Consider the following 23,962-nt stretch of genomic DNA (forward strand, 5'->3'; position numbering starts at 1 on the left):
TGGCAAGGACTAGAGTACTGAAATGAGAGAAAGTTGAGTAAAATTGTGATGTGAATTGCATAAATAAACTTCAACTAGCCATTTTATAAAGTGAACAATGGCAGTATAATCCTTAGCTTATACTTCTGTTGAAAAGGTTACAGTGCAGTGACAGCAGAATTATTAGAAATGTTGTATGTAGTTGTCAGGCAGTGTAATTATTCAAATACACTTCACCAGCTAGCACAGCAATTTGACTGAAAGTTTGCACTAATACAATTGAGTAATCATTGAAATGAATATGTTTGTTGGACTTTTTGTACTATTCACTTACTGTATATTTAAAAAAATGCACACTGCCACTCTGCTTAAATTAATTGTTTTCAAAATTTAACCTTTTCCTTGAATTTTCCAGAAGCAGCCTTTTTGCATTCCTTCCCTCAGAACTTTCACTAGCTTAGTTCAATCAAAAACACTCAAAATAGTTGTTCAAGACATTTTTTGTTTGGCATCTCCAGACTTGTTTGGTACCCATACAAGTGATCATTCTATTATTTGTTTGTTGCTCTAGCTCTTCCTGAATTACTTTAAAGACATTCCTCTTTCCTTTCATGATGTTTTTCTTCATTTCAGTGAATATTTTTTATCGTATTTTGAAGTTATGTCTCTTATGCATTTCTCCAATGTAATGGTAACAAGTAAATCTTCACACAATACATTGTGATCATAAGACCATAAGATGCCCTTTGATAAGACCAAAAATGATTGGGAAAGAGAACTTAATCTTATTATTCCTATTGAGAATTGGGATAGAATTCTTAAATTAGTTAATACATCATCTATATGTGCCAAACATTCATTATTACAATTTAAGGTTGTACATAGGGCCCATATGTCCAAGGATAAATTAGTTCATTTTTATTCTCATATAAACCCTATTTGTGACAGATGTCATTTAGAAATCGCTTCTTTAACTCATATGTTTTGGTCATGTCCACTTTTGAGAAAATATTGGAAAGATATTTTTGATATTATTTCGGCGGTATTGAACATTGATTTACAACCCCATCCTATTACCGCAATTTTTGGTTTACCGATGATGGACTTACTTCACTTATCTCCTTCCGCCTGTCGAATGATTGCTTTTCTCACTTTGATGGCTAGAAGATCTATTTTGTTGAATTGGAAGGAAATTAATCCTCCCACGGTATTTCATTGGCTTTCTCAAACTATGTTATGTCTAAATTTAGAAAAAATTAGAAGTGCTGTATTTGATACTTCTATTAAATTTGAAAAGATATGGAGACCATTTATTCAATATTTTCATATGATGTAATGGCCCTGTGCCGGGCTTATTGGTTTTTTTTCAGCTTTAATCGTATGTATGTTGAGAGGATCGGAGTTGACGTCATTGATGTTTATGTATACTCGTGAGATACTATGAACAGCCTTTTTTTTTCTCTTTTTAAAAGTTTTTTTAAAATTTTTTTTCTTCTTTGTTTTTTTTTTCTTTTTCTTGATACTAGATTAGTAGATTAGCTAACTTTCTTAGATAGATTTTTTTTTTCTCTTTTTTATACTATATATTATGGAATATCTAAACTTACCTTGTTCATATATATACTATATGGTTTATGTTTTGGGAAACTTACTTATGCTGTATTCATTGTTTATGTATTTCTTTATGTATAATGGGAGTCTATATATTTGTAATCCCTTACCATTATTTGAATTGTATCTCATTCATAATATTCTAAATATTAATAAAAAGATTGAAAGAGAGAGAGAGAAAGACCATAAGATATAGGAGCAGAATTAGGGCATTGGCCTAATCAAGTCTGCTCTGCCATTTCATCATGGCTGATCGAATTTTTCTCTCAGCCCCAATCTCCTGCCTTCTCCTCATATCCCTTCATGCTTTGACCAACCTATCAACTCTGCCTTAAATATACATAAGACTAGGCCTCACAGCAGCCCATGGCAAAGAATTCCAGATTCACCACTCTCTGACTAAAGAAGTTTGTTCTCATCTCTGTTCTAAAAGGACACTCTTCTATTCTGAGACTATATCCCATCATAGTTTCTCCCATCATAGGAAGCATCCTCTCCACATCCACTCTATCAAGGCCTTTCACCATTCAATAGGTTTCAATGAGATCACCCCTCATTCTTCTGAATTGTAGTGAATACAGGACCAGAGCCAGCAAACACACTTCATATGACAAGCTATTCAATCCTGAAATCATTTTTGTGAACCTCCTTTGAATGTTCTCCAGTTTCAGCACATCCTTTCTAAGATAAGGGCCCAGAACTACTCACAATACTCTGAGTGAGTCTCTCCAGTGCTTTATAAAGTCTCAGTATTACATCCTTGCTTTTATATTCTAATCCTATTGAAATGAATGCTAACATTGCATTTGCCTTCCTCACCATAGACTCAATAAGAGTTTTGGGAATCCTGCACAAGGACTCCCAAGCCCCTTTGTGTCTCAGCCTTTTATTTCTTCTATCAAAGTGCATGACCATACAAGTCCTGACACTGTATTCTATTTGCCATTTCTTTGCCATTCTCCTAACCTGTCTAAATTCTTCTGTAGCCTCTCCACTTCCTCAAGAATACCTGCCCCTCCACTTATCTTCATATCGTCTGCAAACTTTGCAACAAAGCCGTTAATTCCATTATCCAAATCATTGGCATATAACGTAAGAAGAATCGGTCTCAGCACAGACCCCTGTGGAAGAAACCCATAGCCAACCAGAAAAAGCTCTCTTTATTCCCACTCTTTGCCAATCATCCTCTGCTTTATCCATGCCAGAATCTTTCCTGTAATACAACGGGCTTGTAGCTTGTTAACCCAGCCTCATGTGCGGCACATTGTCAAGGGCCTCCCGAAAATCCAAGTACACAACATGAAACAATATTCCTTTGTCTATCCTCATTGTTATTTCTTCAAAGAATTCCAAAAGATTTGTCGGGCAAGGTTTTGTCTGGAGAAAACCACACTGACTATGGCTATTTTCTCACGTGCCTCCAAGTATCCTGAGACCTCATCCTTAATAATCAACTCTAACATCTTCCCAAACACTTAAGTCAGACTAACTGGCCTGCAGTTTCTTTTCTTTTTCCTCTCTCCCTTCCTGAATAGTGGAGTGACATTTGCAATTTTCCAGTCTTCTGGAACCATTCCAGAATCTCCCATCAGGATCTTTTACTCTTGCAGTTCCTTAGTTCGATCCACAATGATTCAATACCTTCCGACCCTATGACATCTCTTTCTAAAGATTTGATTAGAGACAGTTTAGTACTCTTTCTCAAGAACCCTTTTGCAGCCAAAGAAGCAAGACAGATTTTATTAGATATGAATATTAAGACGTATGGAGAAAATGAGGAATTAAGAAATAGAATCAGTTAAGATCTAACTTAGAGTCAAGCAGTATTTTGAAATGCATGCTACAACTCTGATATTCTTCTAGGTCAGATCTCACTGCATGATCAGATTTCTCATTATGACCTTGAAGTTTTTCATTGTTCAGCTTGTAATGTCAGTAAGATTTATCAATTAAATTTCAACTTTAATGCATATACTGCACATTTGGCATAAATAATTACCTGCCAAATTTTCATAAATATTGAAATTGTACAATTTAATAATGGTATCCTTTGCAAACCATTTACACTTCCTTGTCTGGTTATAGCTATTTCATCAGGTCATTTTGCATCAACATATATTTTAGCACTGCTAGGGGGCTACGTATCATACCTAGTAATCAGTATGAAGAAAATAATTTATTTGTTGCTACACAGATAAATGGTTTTCTTGCAAATGAAAGCAGAAGTTTTGTTTTATTCTATTCAAAGTTGTTTTCACAATTTGTGGGCAAGAAATTGAAACAATGTGTGCTAACGTGGAAATACAAGGGCACTAGGGATGGTTTACTGTGAGGCCCCAGGTTCTGGTTTTCCACTGCCACTTCCCAATGCCACATATTTGGTAGAATAGGCCTTACAGGAATGTACTCACAGGCCTTCATCTCCCACCATTGTGTGAGAGTGAGATCAGAATGTACTCAAAACAATGAAGAATTGCATGGGGCAGCAATCGGAGTGAGGGAATACAGATATTGAGAAATCCTGAAGGGGCTGATATTCAGAGAGGGAGCATAATTGTTGGAGGGGTGATAAGAGAGGAGATGATTGAAGGCTGGTTGACCAGAAATGTGAAATAGGATCTTTTGTGATAGAGTAGATATGTGGGCTGATCGCAAAAGTTACCCATCCAGAAGATGATAGACATTTGAGATTATCTGACTGTATCCAACAAGCAGTCAGGTCCTTAACCTTACCTCCGAAGGAGACCATCTTCAGGATTTGAGGACCAGCTTCATTGCAGATTTTCACTCAAGTAATGCCAAAGTGAACATTGTACTCTGTTTCAAATCACATGCACATGGTGGACCCAGTGTGGAAATAAGGAAGTGTATTAACTGCATACAAACTTCATAATTCCATTCAGCGTTGTATGTGGTGACATATGTACTCTGATAGTAAATTTTTCTTTGAAATTAAAGCCTTGAACTTTACTGTCTGATTTTAACACCAGATTATTTGCAGTTCACAAAAAATAGTGATAAGTAATGGAATTACTATACAATTAAGTATAGTACAACTTCTCCAACTAAGTTTCAAAACTGCTCTAGTATTTCATTAAAAAATCAAAAAACACAGGATAAGATAAATTAACTTAAAACCTTAATGAATTTTAAAAAAACCTTTCCATTTTAATATTTTAAAATTTACATTTATTACTATACCTACAGCAAAATAAATGTATAACAGTATGGAAGCACAAATTCATATTTTAAACTATCTTCATACCAGCATTATTCAAAAACATTTTGATAGTTTTACACTTCTCATGATTTTCTTTCAGGTTAACACATTATTATTTCAAATGCAGACAGTTTGTTTAGAATATATAACCAATACCTCAGCATCCTAAATTCTATTTCTGTAAATTATGCTTGTAAGTTGTACCAAACAGATTTTTTTGATGTGAAAATAGTTTGATAAAAATCTTATGATTGTGAAGTACAATATGTTTATGAAAGTACTGCAATTCATTCCCGGTCAAAAGTCAGTCTCTGAGTTTAGTTCTCTATTTGTTCATTTGTCATGTTTTAGGATGTTGTAAATTTTTAAAGATATATATTTTGCAAAATAATTATATTACCTGTGGACATCTGGCAGCACTGTAACAGTCTCCAGCTGTGGCAAATGGAACTGATCGTCCTTCAAGCGTTCGTGCAAAGTACAAGTCTGTTGCTATAAAGTCAGTAGAAACATGCAAAGCTATTAAGATTAAGAAACAATATTCAAAGTGCATTTGTCATTGTGAATATTATATTATATTTATTTATTTAGAGGCACAGCGTGGAATGGGCGTTTCTGGTGCTTTGAGCCTCACTGCCCAGCAACCCCTGATTTTACCCTAAGCTACTCAAGGGGTGATTTACAATGACCAATTAACCCACTAACCGGTACGTCGTTGGACAGCGGAAGGAAACCAGAGCACCTGGAGGAAACCCACACATTCCATGGGGAGGACATACAGACTCCTTACAGAGGACACTGGGATTGAACTTCATAAATTAAAAATACTTTACATACCAATTTTCAAGTTACTAAATCATTAAACTAAACAAATCTTCTTGTTGTTGACTTAGTGAAAGATGACACGTTTGAACTCAACATACAGAAGATGCATTGAGTCAAGTTCCCACTCCTGGGATAGACCTAAGAAAACTTTGTGGGGATCTATTCACATTTACACAGCAGATGAAGACTGTAGGATCCAGGCATCCTTTTTCTATCTGCATTGTATTCTGTTTTGTGCATTTATTATGGTAGCTAGTGAAGTGTGGGGGAGGGGTGATGCGATAAAAGTGAAAGGAATAAGTTACGTATTTGAGCTTTGCTCTGGGCTGTTTGGAGCTGGGACCACCAGGTGTTATATCTTTTGTTAACTGCTTAGCCATGCTAAAATATGCTGATGTTTCATCGCTTCAAGATTGTATGTTTTTATAGCTACTAATAAAGGATCAAACACATTTCTTTGAAATTGTGGAACATTATCATTGGAGGGTATGTCATACAAGGATAACAAACTGTGCTATTTTGCCAGCAGCGGCAATTGGTTTGCTAGAATTGGCCGCAACAAAGACATTGCTACATAAATGACATAGAACGAGGTCAATCAGCCTTTTCAGTCAACTTTAGCTTCTGTGGAGCAATTCCATTTGCCTCACTCCACTCTCATCTCCTTGTTCTCCTGTAACTTATTCTCTCCCACGCGATGTTACCATCTTTTCTTTATACCATTAACTTATACTAAAGAATCATTTACAGCATCCAATTAACCAACCAACAATGTCAGAAGAAAACAGAGCACCCAGATAAAACCCATGTATGAAGATCTGGATTGAACCTAAGTCACTTGAACTGTGAGATAGCAGCATTAACTATTGCATCAAACATGGTGCCCTTGCTATCCTACCATGTCACCTCATCGACTAGATATTTAGCATACATATCTGTCTGTTATCCCACTTCACTGAAGTTGAGTTAGAGCAGAGCATGAGTTTCTGGTCCTATGTTACTAGGCACTGAACTTTACATGTTAGTAATAGTGCACAACCTCGACATGCCTTATGAAATTAGTCACAGGTGTGACTGAACCTGATTAACAGTTAGATGCTGTGAGGCTGAAGATTAAAAATATTGAGCTGGCAGCTTGGTCATCATTGAGGAGTTTTAGTGAAGGGAACTAAGGTAAGGAGAGGATGAAATATCTGTGAATATGCCACGTGCAATAATTGGGATACGGATTTCTTCGGAGAGGAGGTGGGATTGGGAGATTGGTTTTGCTTCAGGATAATTTTGGGCACAACTCTAGAGATAATGTACTGATAAGTGATCTAAGTTGGATCTTCAGGACTTTGAGTATGTTCTCCCATGAATACCTAACAATGGGTGCACTCAGGACAAGGAAGGACAAGTTATCCTGAAATAATTGGGGATGCGTAGTCAAACTCTCCAAATGCTACAAAATACCATGGAAATGATACAGTATTATCATGGTTCACTCATGGAAAAAATATTTTAATTGTGTAATGCTGAATTAAAAAGCATTACACAAGTGAATATCAAGACAATTGTTGGGCTCAGGGAAACTGTCTCCATTATTGATTAATTTGTCAACCATCGCTGTGTGTGACTCTGCACTGGAGCATCCATTAGAACATTCAGGAGGGGGTAAAAAGACAAATATAAAGAAAAATGGAGAAGAAGGAAAGAAACTATCAATTATCCTCTCGAGTCATGTATCATTGCATAATATGATAAATCTTGACTTTTATTTGGCAGTGTAGAGACATACTCAAAATTCATTTTGGTTATCATTTATTATTAAAGACAATGTCAAGATCTCATGCAATTCTGGAATGATAATTCCTAAATTAATCTTCTTCTCGGAAGTATAACTCGTGCAGCTCATCTTATGATACTGACAAATTATCTTTCTATTGTCAGTGCAGTCAGACATACAAATAGCAATGATAATTCAAGTAAAGCTAAGCAGATAGGTTAGTGTCTATGGGAGAAAATATTAATTGGTAAATATTTTAGATCTGACCATTCATAAGCATGCTTGTGGTCAAGCTGAAATTTCACCTTGATATATACACCATTCACAACATTATTAAGAAAAGTTTCTTCAGTCTAGTTCAGTTGCAATGAGAAAATGGTCTCCATATGCAAATCAAATGTTATCTCTTACTTTTGTGTATAATAAAATTCAATTTGTCATAAAAGGCATCAGCATTTCTCAGATAACTACAGAAAGCACCATCTTATGAAAATGGTAATTAATAAGTTCCCCATTTATCCTTCATGCTAAATTCCATTTGCTTTTATTGAAAATTGAACACCTTCAAGTTAATATTGAGCAGCTTTAACCCTGACATTCATATATAATTAACACATACAAAATACTCAGTTTTCTTTAAGAGTTAACTAAGTTACTTTCTGCATGGTAGTTAAAATATATACAAGAAATCATTGTTTTGCTGCTGCTGGTTTCAACATGCAAAGTACATTGAACAGTTCATAATTCTTTAAGGTTTAATGAAATTTGATTTTAATTTTAGTAACTTCATTGTTAATCAAAAAAAGGTATCTTGATCTGGATTTTACAGTCAGAGATGAGTGACAGAGCTCACTACCTCAGAGAAATCTGCCTATAAAGATCCAGTAGTCTTGTTTTCAGATGTCATTTCCTATCAGGTTCTATTTTAAGAGGTAACCTCTTAAACCAACAGTTCATGTTGAATGTTGAATTCTCACAGATGTAAAACCCAGACGCAAAAATAACTTCAAGCTAGATGATTTAAAAATTCAATAGAAAATGAACTAAACACATAAATATGATTTGCTGTAAAGTGAAATATCATAAACTATCAAAACCATTACTCCTTCAGTACCAATCAACAAGCTTCAAAATCTCCGTACCTCTATCTTCAACTGGATTCTTGATTGCCTGATCGGGAAACCACAGTTAGTGTGGATGGGTAATAACATCTCCTCTTTGAAGACAATCATACAGGCTCACCTCAAGAATGTGTTCTTAGCCATTGCTGTACTCCCTCCACACTCATGACTGTAAAGTTAGGCACAACTCAAATGCCACCTATAAACTTAATGATGAACCCACTGTTTATGGCAGAATCTCAGACGGCAACAAGAGGACACAGAGAAGCTGGTTAAGTGGTATCATGTCACCAACCTTGCAGTCAACACCAGTAAGATCAAGGAATTGCTTGTGGAGTTCAGAAAAGGAAATCGGGAGAGCACACATAAGTCCTCATTGAGAGCGCAGTGGTGGAAAGGGTAAGAAGCTTCATGTGCCTGGGTGTCAATATCTCAGAGGATCTATCCTGGGCCCAACATATTGAGGCAATCATGGTAACGGCATGCCAGCGAGTATACTTCATCAGGAGTTTAACGATATTTGGTGTGTCACCAACGACTCTAGCAAATTTCTACTGATGTATCATGGAGAGCATTCTGATGGTTGCAGAGGATTGTAGACTCAGTAAGCTCCATCATAAGCACAAGCCTCTCCGTGACTGAGGCCTCAAGAAGGTGGCATCCATCATTAAGAACTCTTACCACAAGAAATTCTGCAGATGGTATAAATCCAAAGCAACATACACAAAGACCCTTAAGATCCAGGACATATCGTCTTTTCATTACTATGGTCAGAGAGGAGGTAAAGACCTACACTCAATATTTTAGTAACAACTTCTTCCCCTCCACCATCAGACTTCTAAACTGTCCATGAACACTACCTCGCTCTTCCACTTTTCACTATTTTTTTAATGTAACATATTTTTTTTCTGTATTATTGCCACAAAACAGCAAATGTCATAGTCATAGAGAAGTACAGACCAGAAATAGGCACTTTGGCTCATCTAGTCCATGTCAAAATCATTTCAATTGCCTACTCCCGTTGACCTGCACTGAGACCATAGCCCTCCATATACTTACTATCCTTGTACCTATCCAAACTTTGCTTAGACATTGAAATCGAGCTTGCATGCACCACTAGTGCTGGCAGCTCATTCCACATTCTCATGACCTTCTGAGTGAAGACATTTCCCCACATATTCCCATTAAACTTTTCACCTTTCACCCTTAATCCATGAACTCTGGTTGTAGGGAAGATAGGGACTGCATAAAAGCCAAGGAAAGGACATATAAGTTAGCAAAAGTGAATGGGAAGCTGGATGACTGGGAAACTTTTAAAATCCAACAAAAGGCAACTAAAAAGGCTATAGGAAGGGAAAAGATGAAATATGAGGGCAAACTAGCCAATAGTATAAAGCAGGATACTAAAAGTGTTTTCAGTTATATACAGAGTAAAAGAGAGGTGACGGTTGATATTGGTGATGCACCATCAATAACTCACGCTGAGACTTAGGAAGTGAGATATCGGCTTTTATTGACTGAAGAACAACACTACATCCTGGGAAAATGAGGGAGAGCAGCAGACCACAGTCGCCTTTATACAGGGGTCTGTGGGAGGAGCCACAGGAGCAGTCAGCAGGGTCTGTGGGAGGAGCCACAGGAGCAGTCAGACAGGTATATCTAGTTCACCACAATTGGACCACTGGAAAATGATGGTGGTGAGGTAGTAATGGGGAGACAAAGAAATGGCAGATGAACTTAATGGGTACTTTGCATTAGACTTCACTGTGGAAGAAACCAGTTGTATGCCAGAGGTCCGTGTGTGTCAGGGAGCGGGAGTGAGTGCCATTGCTATTACAAAGGAAAAAGTTCAAATGCCTAAACATCTAAAGATGGTTAAGTCACCTGGACTAGATGGAGTACACCCCAGAATCCTGAAAGGGTTGCTGAAGAGATAACAGATGCATTGGTCATGATCTTTCAAGAATCACTTGATTCTGGCATGGTCCCGGAGGAATGGAAGATTGCAAATATCACTCCACTCTTTAAGAAGGGAGGAAGGCAAAAGAAAAGAATTTCTGGCCAGTTAGCCCGACCTCAGTGGTTGGGAAAGTGTTGGAGTCTATTACTTAGGATGTGGTTTTGAGCTCCTTAGAGACCAACGATAAAATAAGTCAAAGTCAGCATGGTTTCTGTAAAGGGAAATCTTACCTGACAAATCTGTTAAGAGTTCTTTGAGGAAGTAACAAGCAGGGTGGACAAAGGAGAGGTGGTGGATGTCATTTACTTGGATTTTCATAAGGCATCTGATAAGGTGCCACACTTGAGGCTACTTAACAAGATAAAATCCTATGGCAATACAGGAAAGATACTAGTATGGATAGAGGAATGGCTGACAGGCAGGAGGCAATGAGTGGGAATAAAGGGGGCCTTTTCTGGTTGGCCAGTGATTACAAGTGTTCTGCAGGGGTCAGTATTGGGACCACTAATTTTCACATTGTTTGTCAATCATTTGGATAATGAAATGATGGCTTTGTTGTAAAGTTTGCAGATGATATGAAGATAGGTGGAGGGGTAGGTAGTGCTGAGGAAGCAGAGTGATTGCAGCAGGACTTAGACAAATTGGAAGAATGGACAAAAAAGTGGCAGGTAGAAACATAGAAAATAGGTGCAGGAGAAGGCCATTTGGCCCTTCAAGCCTGCACCACCATTCAGTATGATCATGGCTGATCATCCAACTCAGAACCCTGTACCCCTGATCCCTTTAGCCACAAGGGCCATATCTAACTCCCTCTTAAATATAGCCAATGAACTGGACACAACTGTTACCCAATGGAATACAGTGTTGGGAAATGTACAATAATGCATTTTGGCAAAAGGAACAATAGTGCAGACTATTATCTAAATGTGGAGAAAGTTCAAACATCAGAGGTGCAGAGGGACTTAGGAGTCCTCATGCAAGACTCCCTGAAGGTTAATTTACAAGTTGAGTATGTGGTAAAGAAAACAAATGTAATGTTGAAATTTATTTCAAGGGGAATTGAATATAAGAGCAAGGAGATAATGCTGAGTCTTTATAAGACACTAGTCAGGCCACACTTGGAGTATTGTCAACAGTTTTGGGCCCCTTATCTCAGAAAGGATGTGTTGTCCTTGGAGAGAGTCCAGAGAAGGTTTATAAGGATGATTCCAGGAATGAAAAGGTTAACATATGAGGAGCATTCGGCAGCTCTGGGCTGTACCACTGGAATTTAGAAGAATGTGGGGGGATTTCATTGAAACCTACCGAATGTTGAAAGGACGAGATAGAGTGGATGAGGAGAGGATGTTTCCTATGGTGGGGATATCAAGAACTAGAGGTCACAGCCTCAAAATAGAGTGGTGATCCTTTAGAACAGAGGTAAAGAGGAATATTTTAGCCAGAGAGTAATGAATCTGTGGAATGTTCTGAAACAGACTGTGGTGGAGGCCAAGACTGTGGATATATTTAAGGCAGAAGTTGAAAGTTTTCTGATTGGTCATGGCATCAAAGGACATGGCGAGAAGGCGGGTATATGGGGTTGAGAGGGATCCGGGATCAGCCATGATGGAACAGCGGAGCATACTCGATGGGCTGGATGGCCTAATTCTGCTCCTATGTCCTATGGTCTTCCAGTCACCTAACCAGTGGAAAAAGCCTGCTTTCATTTATGCCATCTATACCTCTCATAATTTTGTTTACCTCTTTCAAATCTCCTCTCCATATTCTATGTTCCAAGGAATAAAGCCCAAACCTATTCAATCTTCCCTTATAACTCAGGTCCTCGAGACCTGGCAACAGCCTTTCTCTGTACTCTTTCAACCTTATTTACACCTTCCCTGTAGGTAGGAGACCAAAACTGCACACAATCCTTCATATTCACCGACACCTTACACATCTTCAACATAACTTCCATCCTCCTGTACTCAATACTTTGATTTGTGAAGGCTAATGACCCTATCAACCTGTGATCCCACTTTCAATGAATTATGGACCTGTATTCCCAGATGCTTCTGTTCTATCATGTTCCTCAGTGTCTACTGTTCACTGCATAAGACCCACCCTTCCATTCTAAGGAAAACTTCACCCAGAGATGGGAAAAAATTCTCAACAATGTTAAGAAGAAATGTGATAAATTTCTGAATGCAAAGTTGCATTCCTACTTATAGAAAATAAATATCTAATTGCTTTTACTACTAAAGTTATAGGGTGTGATTGTTACATCTTTGCTTGAGTATCATTGAAGAAGTAGAGGAAATTTCCCATTATTCTTTCTGTACTTGTGTGTGGTTAGGCCAATGAGGAATGCAGTTACAACCTACCTGGACGAACAGGGTTGAAAATCTTCTCTTGTTGTGCCTCTTGTATGCTTAGTTGCAAATTTATTTTGTTATTATACAATTGCTACATTGCAAAGTTGATATTTGGAATAAGAGCCAAAGGATAGACATGAAAATAACTCTGAAAGTGGTAGCCCTTCAATCAAATTATATTAGCTGCTCTTCATATGACTATCTTAACAGATCAGTGTACAACATTTTTCCATTATGTAGATTTTTTTTTTCAAAGTTCTGACATCAAGTAATTTAAAAACCTTTCAGTAGATGGAACAATATTCAGAAAACTTGACATCACTGAGATGAAAACAACTTGGCAAATTGCATGTAAATCAAGATTAGGTGGGGGTGTTGGTAGGAGGTTGGCAAATTCAAGTACACTTTTCCATCGATTATCTTTACATTACGATTTGGCTTTGTATCCATGAAAACTTGGTTTATTTATACTTCACAAATTTATGGACTTTTTAATCAAATTAAACAAAGGCATTTTTTACAGTGTATTGAGGTGAATGGCTCCCCAGGGCCTGATCAAATCCATCCTCAGACTTTGCTGGAGGTTAGGGAGGCAATTGCAGAAGAATTCAGAGATACTTACTTCATTGTTAGCCACTGGTAAAGTTCCTGAAGACTGGAAGGTGGCTAATGTTGTGCCATTGTTTAAGGAGGGTAGCAAAGTCAAGCCAAGAAACTATTGTCCAGTCAACCTGACATCAGTAATGGGCAATTGAAAAGGGCAGGATCTACTAGCATTGGATAGACAGAATCTGATTAGGAGATTCAGAATGTAAAATTGTGCTTCATGAACTCTTCAGAGTTTTTTGAAGAAGGTAGGAGAGTGAGGCGAGGAGTGGCAAATGTACGTCAATATAGATAAGTGCGAGGTGTTTTACTTTGGATAGTCAAACTAGTGTAAGACTTGTACTGTGAAATGTAGGGTACCAGGAAGTGCAATGGAACAAGGAGCTTAGGAGTACAAGTACATAGTTCACAGGCAGACAGGGTAGTGAAAAAGAACATTTAGCATGCTGACCCTCATTTGTCAAAGCACTGAGATAGGAAATAGGGCATATTGTTGCAGTTATATAAGGCTTTGGTGAGGTTGCATTTGTTGTACTATGTACAGTTTTGGTCAGCTTGCTGTGCTTAGGGTTCAGCAAAGAATTACAAGCATGTTGCCATGACTACAGAGTCCGAGTTATAGGGTGAGATTGGCCAGGCTAGCTCTTGGCTAGATCTTTATTCCTTGGAACATAGGACAATGAGAGTGATATTATAGTGATATTTAAAATTATAAAAGGCATAGCTAATGTTTTTACCCTAGGATAGGGAGTCCTAAACTAGCAAATACAGATTTAAGGTGAGAGGGGAAATTTTAAAAAGGGATTTAAGAGGCAACTTTTTTTATGCAAAGAGTGGTGATAAGCTGCCAGAAGAAGGTAAGCTGGCAGTATAATAGTATTATTTAAGAAGCACTTGGATAGGTAGATGGAAGGCCGAGACTTTGAGGGATACAGGCCGAATGTAGGAAATTGGGACCAGGTGGGTCTATGACTATGTCGAGCAAACTGAACAGCCCAAGATCACCCTATCTCATCTGGATCCACCTGTCACTTACCAGCCTTTATCTTATTGCTTCCTCTCACTTCTATATACTGGCTGCCTTCACTCTCCACTCACAGGGCTGATGCAGGGTTTCGACCCAAAACATCAACCATCCCTTCTGCTTCCATAGATGCTGCTTGACCCACAGCAGCTTATATTCTTGCTCCAGTTTCCAGCACCTGCAGTCTCATGTGCCTCCATCACTATTTTAAATTGACCATTTAAACCACCTTTTCTCCTCTAGTCATTTTCCCAGATCTGACCTGCTCCAGATTCATGATGTAGCACTGGAAGACACTGTGCTCTATCTAGTTTCTCACCATTTCACAGAGAAACTGTTTGCCCAGCTTCCCTGAGCAAAACTTGCAATTCTTATAACACTTCCCTCGATGGAATCTCCTCTACCTCAACCTTCTGCTCCCACTGCCCTTCCACCACCAGCATTGCCATTAATTTCCCATCTCCTATCCTACTTGGCTTACTTTGTTATTTGAAACCCACAGTTCACTGCTCCTACTCTCTGAATTCATGTTACTCCTGTTTCCTTACTCAGTTTCCCAATCTTTCATTTCTTATTTTCCTTAGTTCCATTAGTGATCATTATGCTCTTCACTTCCCATCAATTTGTGTTTAGTTCTTCATTTCCCTTCACACTGCTTTCCCCAATTTTACCTACTTTCCTCTTCCCTTATCATTATCCCTTCTTCATTATATCATTTCTAAATATACCTTTCAGTCATTGAGAGGCTCCTGTCTCTTCACCTCTACTATGTTCACATAGAATTGTGATTCTGATTTTGGTAAAGCATAGGCTACTAGGGGTGTTGAACCTATGGCACAGGTGCCCAAAAAGGCACATGGAAAAATTTTGTTGGCATCTGGCATGCAGTGCTCCCCCTAGTTTCTTTAAACCTCACTCATGTTAAAAAGATACATCATGATTATCTGAAGAATAGGCCCTGAAGAAGGGTCTTGGGCCGAAACTGCATTGTTTATTCATTTCCATAGATGCTGCCTGACCTGCTGAGCTCCTCCAGCGTTTTGTGTGTGTTGCTCTGGATTTGCAGCAAATGCAGAATCTCTTGTGATAATGTTTAATGTCACTGCCAAATGAAGCAGCAAATTTTTTTTTACAACCCGAGAGCAGTGAAATGTTAACACAGGAAACACCTCACGCCATCTTGGCAACAGCTAGAGGATTGTGATAGTACATGACACTAGATGATATATTTTGAAATCCTTGCAGACATGGTGTTCACATCAGTATTTGTATAGTAAACGGTTGGGCCAGTTCTGCTTATACTTTCTCTTCTGTCATTTGTGAGTGAACACCGGATATTCAGTGATAAAAGTGGAAAATTTGGTATGTAGTTTAGGACCTCCTTGAGTATTTAATTTACCATAAAGTGCTACTGGGTGTACATGAGATGACTGACAGCAAATAATAAAGTTGTGGTGGAGTTAGTGGGTTGACGTGTTGAGGTGTTAATTGTGAGTTACAAATACGCTCATAAATGGCTTTGCGCTAAAAGTGAGCAAGAACATAATATAATACATTTCTTAAAAATCAGCAACAAAAAAATGCAGTGAAATACTTTGATGACATTTATTTCAGGTACCATAGAACCATAGAACACTACAGCACAGTACAGGCCCTTCAGCCCTCCATGTTGTGTTGACCCATATAATCCTTTAAAAAAAGTACTAAACCCACACTACCCCATAACCCTCTATTTTTCTTTTATCCATGTGCCTGTCCAAGAGGCTCTTAAATACCCCTAATGTTTTAGCCTCCACCACCATCTCTGGCAAGTCATTCCAGGCACTCACAACCCTCTGTGTAAAAAACTTACCCCTGATGTCTCCCCTAAACTTCCCTCCCTTAATTTTGTACATATGTCCTCTGGTGTTTGCTATCGGTGCCCTGGGAAACAGGTACTGACTATCTACCCTATCTATGCTTCTCATAATCTTGTAGACCTCTATCAAGTCCCCTCTCACTCTTCTACGCTCCAAAGAGAAAAGTCCCAGCTCTGCTAACCTTGCTTCATATGACTTGTTCTCCAAACCAGGCAACATCCTGGTAAATCTCCTTTGCACCCTCTCCATAGCTTCCACATCCTTCCTATAACAAGGTGACCAGAATTGAACACAATACTCTAAGTGCGATCTCACCAGAGATTTGTAGAGTTGCAACATGATCTCTCTACTCTTGAACTCAATCTCCCTGTTAATGAAGCCTAGTATCCCATAGGCCTTCTTAACTACCCTAATAACCTGTGCAGCGACCTTGAGGGATGTATGGATTTGAACCCCAAGGTCCCTTTGTTCATCCACACTCTTAAGTAACTGGCCATTAATTCTGTACTCAGTCTTCTGGTTTGTCCTTCCAAAATGCATCACCTCACAGTTATCCGGATTGAACTCCATCTGCCATTTTTCTGCCCAACTCTGCAGCCTGTCTATATCCTCTTGTAACCTTTGACAACCTACAGCTCCAACCACAACTCCTCCAATCTTCATGTCATCCGTAAACTTAGTCGCCCATCCTTCCGTCTCTACATCCAGGTCATTTATAAAAATCACAAATAGCAGGGGTCCCAGGACAGATCCCTGCGACACTCCACTAGTTATCGACCTCCAGGCAGAATACTTTCCTTCCACAACTACCCTCTGCTTTCTTCCTTTAAGCCAATTTTTTATCCAAACAGCCAAGGTTCCACTTATCCCATGCCTCATGACTTTCTGGATGAGTCTCTTGTGAGGGACTTTGTCAAATGCCTTGCTAAAGTCCATGTAGACCACATCCACTACTCTACCCTCATCAATTTCTTTGGTTTCTTCTTCAAAAATCTCAATCAGGCTCGTGAGGCACGATCTTCCCTTCAGAAAGCCATGCTGACTATCCATGAGTAGACTGTACTTCTCCAAATGCTTGTAGATCCTATCCTTAAGAATCCTTTCCAGTAGTTTGCAGACCACTGACATAAGAGTCACCGGTCTATAGTTCCCAGGTTTCTCCTTATTATCTTTTTTAAACAAGGGAACTACATTTGCCATTCTCCAGTCCTCCAGCACTTCCCGTGTAGCCAAAGAGGATTCAAAGATCATAGCTAATGATCCTGCAATCTGTTCTCTCAATTCCCACAACATCCTGGGGTGTATCATATCCGGCCTTGGGGATTTATCAATCTTAATGTTTTTAAGAAGATCCAGCACTTCTTCCTTAATCTCCACATTGTCCAGCACACAGGCCCGCTCTACTTCGACCTCATCCTGATCAAGATCCTTCTCACTTGTGAATACTGAAGTAAAGTATTCATTTAGGACCTCCTCAATCTCCTCCGCCTCCAGGCACATGTTGCCCTCTTTATCCTTTAGTGGTCCCACCTTCATTCTCGTCATCCTCCTGTTCTTCACATACGCATAGAACGCCTTGGGGTTCTCCTTAATTCTACATGCCAAGGCCTTCTCATGCCTCCTTCGAGCTCTCCTAAGTCCTTTCTTTAGCTCCTTCCTGGGTACCCTATATTTCTCATGAGCCCCTCCTACTTCCTGCTTCCTATATCTAACATATGCTTCCTTTTTTATATAGGGTAGTTCCCCTGGGATATTGGTTCCCCTGGGATTCAAGGTAGTTCCAACTTAGTTAGTGCTAGTTTCGATGATTATTGTTCAACACGGAAAACCACCGAGTGATGGAGAATATGTTAAAGAACCCAGTGTGCTCTTTTCCTTTTTTGATAGTTTTCCAGAAAAACAACAAATTATTCAGCACATTAGTGCTTTGTCCATGAGCAGAACCACAGCAAAAGATAGAATATTAATGATGGGAACAAACATAGCAGAACAACCAACAAAAGATATGAGCTGATGTAAATTTCTTTCCATTCGTCATGATGAGAGCATTGATATTAAATTAGTAGCTAAGCTAGCAATTATTGCTCAATTTCATGTGTGAGGAGGTGGATAAAATATGTGAAGAACTGGTTAACTTGGTAAAGTTACCTGAATGTACCACAGGGTTTGAAATATGTAAGGCAGTAGTAAAAGAATTGCCTGGTCAATAACATAACCTTTTGGAAATAGTTTCCATAACTATTTGAATCATCGACATATTCATATGTATCTTTGTTTTCAGTGCTAAAAAATTATAGGAGTAGACTTATTGATGAGACTAGTGCTCTGTGGAAACAATCAAATGTAAGCCAGATATGAAATGTCTGTCACTGTTAGTGGAGCAAGAAAAATCTCACTAAGAGTAAAGTGTGGTTATTTTACTTCCCTTGATCTTTTATGAATATGTATCAAAACTTGTAACTTCACATTTCTTATGTGATATACATATACTGAATGAGGTACAAGTATAATACTACATATGATGTCATTTTCAACTATATTTTAAAAGATTAATATTAATAATTCTTGTCAGGTTTTCTAAAATGCTTCATCTATTTCAATCTGCCTCTGTTATACCTTTATCAATATAAAATAAGGAATACACGTAACTAAGCAACAGGGCTCATCCTATTTCCATAAAAAGGTCCATAATTATTGTTAATAATTCATTAATCAATGATAATCTCTGCTCAGAATGATCATGGGAGAATTTTTTTTTAAAAAAGGTTATCACGAATTTGAGCACATACTCTCAAAAAGATTTTCCAGCTTAGGGCTGGAACCTCTTCATATGTGGTGTTCCTGTCTTCAGTACAGAGTTAGGAATCATAATTGTTAGTTACATTAAAAAAAGGCAAGTTCAGCCCAACACTTCATCAGCTGGAATACAGATGTAAGTACAAATATTTGACTTGAAATCAAGGAGTCAGCACCGAAGGCAGAGGGCTTAGCTATCACGTAATTCTGGCATCATATTGACAGGGACTCTCAAAATGATGATACTATAGACTGGTTGTGATTGATATGTTTATAGTAAGGATTTAATAAGTAGTTCCAACTCACTTGAAAATTTATTGAAAACAGATTTCCGTAAAACACTGGGACAAATTTGGCCATTGATACCAACCACACTCTTGAGGTTATAGAGAAAGCTTGGTGAAGAAAAATGATGATGATGCATAATAAAGGGAGATTTATTCCAAACTATTACTTATCTCTCTTCATCATCTCCCCACATCCGACATATTTCATTGACTGTTTACTCAACGACTCAAGAAGCATTGCACAATTAGGGGAAAATTTGTTTGAAACTCAGTGTGCCTGTCCTTGTAAAACACAACACTGGATCTTTTTTTACCTAAACTATATACCATTAGAATACACAACTTCTAGCAAATGCAGATCTATCTGCAATCTTTAAAGCTTCACTATGAAGTCTGTTATTCAGTTACACAGTTCTGGAAGAGCTAACAGATTGTATCAACCAAATCTACATTAGACAATCCTGCAATAGACAATTCATTACCACTGCATGCTGTGATTTCATTCATTATGAGAATCAGTAATTACTTACCTTCAATTCAACATGAGTCCTGTTCATGACAATACACTGAACAAACTCAGTTTATCTCAGTTCTGGACGTCTTAATTACAAGCCAAAATGTTTCATTAATAGGCAACAGATGTTGTTAGTTCTTGTTCCTCCAAATAAAAAATCTCTAAAGCCAACTGGCATGATAAATATTCTACTCAAAGCAATTGCACTGTCCAATTCCATGTTCTAAATTTATGAAAATTTACATGCTAAACCATGCTAGTTTTTCGACATATAGCTGATCTGAAATTTACCTGGCAGAATTTTGTTAATCTAAAACTCTAAAGTGAAAGAATTCTGAGATTATAGCCTTGATCATTACAGGGGTGAGATTTTCATGTGGAAGCAGAGTTGTGATGGGACATTTAGGAACGCTTTGGAATTTTATAGCATGTGTGTTTTTTTTAAAAATACAAACCTTCCCCAGAAGTTAGTCCAATTATAGGAATGCTGTATATAATAACATGTATGGAATCAACAGCGAATTGGCCATTTGGATTCAGAATTGGCTTGGCCTTAGGAGACAAAGAGTAGTGGTCAGTGGGTCTTGTTCTGGCTAGAGCAAGTCTGTGACTAGTGGTGTTCTTAAGGGATGCATACTGGGACCCTGCTGTTTTTGATACATATAAATGACCTGGATGAAAATGCAGATGGATATTTAATAAATTTGCAGAAGATATGAAGATAGTGTTGTAGATAGTGCAGGGTCATCTCCAGTGATGGTTCCTTGGATAAGGTATCAATGGCAGAATTCATAAGGCTACTCAGAGCCTGGGTTGCCTACGATCACGAATGCTTAGGCAGCACAACATCCAGATGTCCACTAAGATCAATGTGCACACAGCTGTTGTCCTCACTAGCCCCTTGTATGATTGTGATACATGGGCTGTATACAAAAGGCAACTCAAACTGCTGGAACACTTCCACGTACTCAGCCTGAGATCCATTACAAGTTTCCACTGACATGACGGTATCACAAATCTGGAAGCCCTCAGTAGGGCAGAGATTACTAGTATTGAAGCCATGATCCTGAAAGCACAATTCTGTTGGACCAGACATGTTGTACACATGGAGGACTCCAGACTCTCTAGGCAGCTGCTCTATAGCCAGCTATCATGGGGAAGCAGGAACCACGATAGACCTCGTATGAAGTATAAAGACTGTGTGAAACCCAGTACTGCTTATTGCGGCTTTCTCTCTGGCATCTGGAATATAGGGCATGAGATAGAACTGGTTAGCCTGCCTTGGGTAAACTTGCTTGGTTAAAGAGCAACTTAGAAGATAGGTGTCATGCAGACCTGGAGACCACACAATGGAAGAGGAAAGCAGCAGCGACAGCGGTGCCTATGGAATCAGGACAACTCCCTTCTCCCCACTATGAACATTTATGCTGTTCATGACTTGCCTTCAAACATGCATCAGATGAGCTGCACAAACACAGTCGACGTAATCAAAATCAAAGGACAAGCAACACAGAAGTTCAGCAAACAACACAGCAGGATATAATTTGGAGTTTAACCTGCCAAATGTTAAGTTTTGCACTTTGGGAGATCAAATGTAAAGAAATAGTCTATTGTTAAAGGCAAAGCCTTAACAGTGTTGAAGTGCGAAAGGATCTTGAGGTCAAAGTCCATAGCTCCCTGAAAGTGCCTGCACACATTGATAGGGCGGTAAAGGAGGCATGTGGCAATGTTACTTTTATTGATCAAGGATCCAGATTATTAGCCATTTCTGGAGTTCTGTAAGGCATTCAAGGATTTGGAGGAGGCACCGGGCAGGTTTACCAGGATGTTGCCTGGATTAGAGGCCATGCTCTTTATGGGAAATTTCAAATAAATTTGGATTGTTTTCTCTGGAGCAGTGGAGGCTGAGAGGAGATCTGATAGAGATTTATAAGAGTATGAGAGATATAGATAGTATAGATGAGTTGGGGGTAAGCTTAAATGAGATGTGCAAGGCAATTTTTTGTTCACAGAGATTGGTGGTTACCTGTAATGTGCTGCTTGGGGTGGTAGTGGAGACAAATACAACACAGGGACATAAATGTGCATGGAGTGGGAGGATATAGACACAAGCAATTTTGCAAATGGTGGAGGAACTCAGCAGGTCAGTCAGCACTGATAGAGAGGAATAACGAGTCAATGTTTTGGACTGGAAAGGAAGGATGAAGAAACCAGTATAAGAAAGTGAGGTGAGGGGAAGGTGTATGAGCTAGAAGATGATGGGTGAAGCCAGGTGAGGAGCAAGGTAGGTGACTGGGGAAGGGGGGAATGAAATGAAAAGCTGGCAGGTGATGGGTGGAAAAGGTAAAGGTAAAGAAGAAGAAATCTGACAGAAAATGAGAAAGGGAAGGAGATGATAGGAAGGTGAGAAAGAGGTGATAGGAGGTTAAGAAGAGGAGAAGAGTGGGGAATGGAGAAGGAGTGTAATGAGGGGGGAGAAAAATTGATGTTCATGCTATCAATTTGGAAGCTACCCAGACAGAATATCAGGCATTGCTCCTCCAACCTTAGAGTGGCCTCATCATGGCAGTACAGTAGGCATGGACCAACATATTGGGATGGGAATGGGGAGTGAAATAAAGACAAGAATGGTCAGGACGAGAAACAGCTTCTTCCCTCCAGCCGTTAGGCTTCCGAACTCCCTGCCACATCGCATTCAAAGTGTCACTGGAATTTGTTCTATACACTACAATATTTAATTTATGCACTTTACTTTGTTTATTTATATTAATTCATCTGTAGATTTAATTATTACTTTCCTAAGTTATTGTGTGCTATATGTGTGTTATGTATACTACAGTGCTTTGCATCCAGTCTGGAGAAACGCTGTCTCATTTGACGGTATACATATATATAATTAAATGACAATAAACTTGACTTAATTTGGTTGACCACTGAGAAATCCTCCCTGTGGATGGAGTGAAGTTTGAGCAAGTTGAAAGGGCCGCTGTGTGCTAGGATGATATTATATCTGCAGAAACCTTGAGAGGTAAACAGCACAGAATGTGAAAGAAGTGCTCAAGAAACAGGCAACAAGCAGAAGTATGCTTAATTTCTCGGTGAATGAAACACAGAACATGGGTGCTAAAGTGCAAATGTTACAGAGATGTGCCTACTTCAAGAGAAGGTATAAACCAATACCAATGCAACTTCCTGTCTAAGGTAAATGAGCCAAAGATATATTTGAAATAGCTGAATGATTCAAATAAATTCTTGCCAAATCTAGCAATGCCTATACAAAAAGAAGAGAAATGGAAGTAGGCTTAAAAGCAGAAAGAAGGCTTTCGTGTTTTCTGGAGTACTACGGTGTACTGGGTTGCGAATCCATTTATTCAATGAACAAAGAGCTCATCTTTTTTTGTGACTCATCAATAGATGATTGGCACAATGTGGAATTCCAGGAGTGTGAAAGGAGGAAACGAGTTCGTGATTTGGGAAGATGTTCTTGATTTTAGTGAGAGGTGATCCACTCATGGTGAAAAATAATTATGAGAAGAAAGCTGATTAAACCTGGGAGGTTGGAAGAAAGCAGTCCTGCTCCCCAGAGCCTCAGCAGCTCCAGAAAGATACATATGGCTTCAATGCCATAATTAATTAATTTTATTTAGCAAAACAGCACAGAATAGGCGCTTCCAGCTCTTCAAACCAGGCTGTCCCAGCAATTCCACAACCCCGATTAATCCCAACCTAATCACAGGACAACTTACAATGACCAATTAACCTACCACTTCTTTGGACTGTTAAAGGAAACTGGAGCACTTGGGGAAAACCCATTCATTCCATGGACAGGATGTAGCGAGACTCTGTACTAAATGGTGTTGAATTGAACTCTGAACTCTAAAATGGCCCGAGCTGTAATGGTGTTGTGCTAACCACTACACTAACCGTGGTGCCTGCATCACCTCACCTCAACAACCTTTACAACTAACCTTGGCAGAAAGGTAAAATCAGAGCGTCAAACCTCAGTGAAATACTTACTCAAGCTACCTCTTACTGGAAACT

At 38.7% G+C, this 23,962-nt stretch overlaps 1 protein-coding gene across 2 annotated transcripts in view; it reads right to left on the reverse strand.

The window, feature by feature from the left end:
- The window catches only part of adamts9 (ADAM metallopeptidase with thrombospondin type 1 motif, 9), a 248,365-nt gene that overhangs the window by 15,319 nt on the left and 209,084 nt on the right, over window positions 1-23,962 (reverse strand). For both annotated transcript variants that reach the window (XM_073072325.1, XM_073072324.1), the window contains one exon: window positions 5,211-5,302. In XM_073072325.1, the coding sequence (XP_072928426.1) occupies window positions 5,211-5,302 (92 nt within the window). The remainder of the gene's footprint in view (window positions 1-5,210; window positions 5,303-23,962) is intronic.

This window comes from Hemitrygon akajei, chromosome 19 (genome assembly GCF_048418815.1).
Source record: "Hemitrygon akajei chromosome 19, sHemAka1.3, whole genome shotgun sequence".
NCBI classification, from domain to species: domain Eukaryota; kingdom Metazoa; phylum Chordata; class Chondrichthyes; order Myliobatiformes; family Dasyatidae; genus Hemitrygon; species Hemitrygon akajei.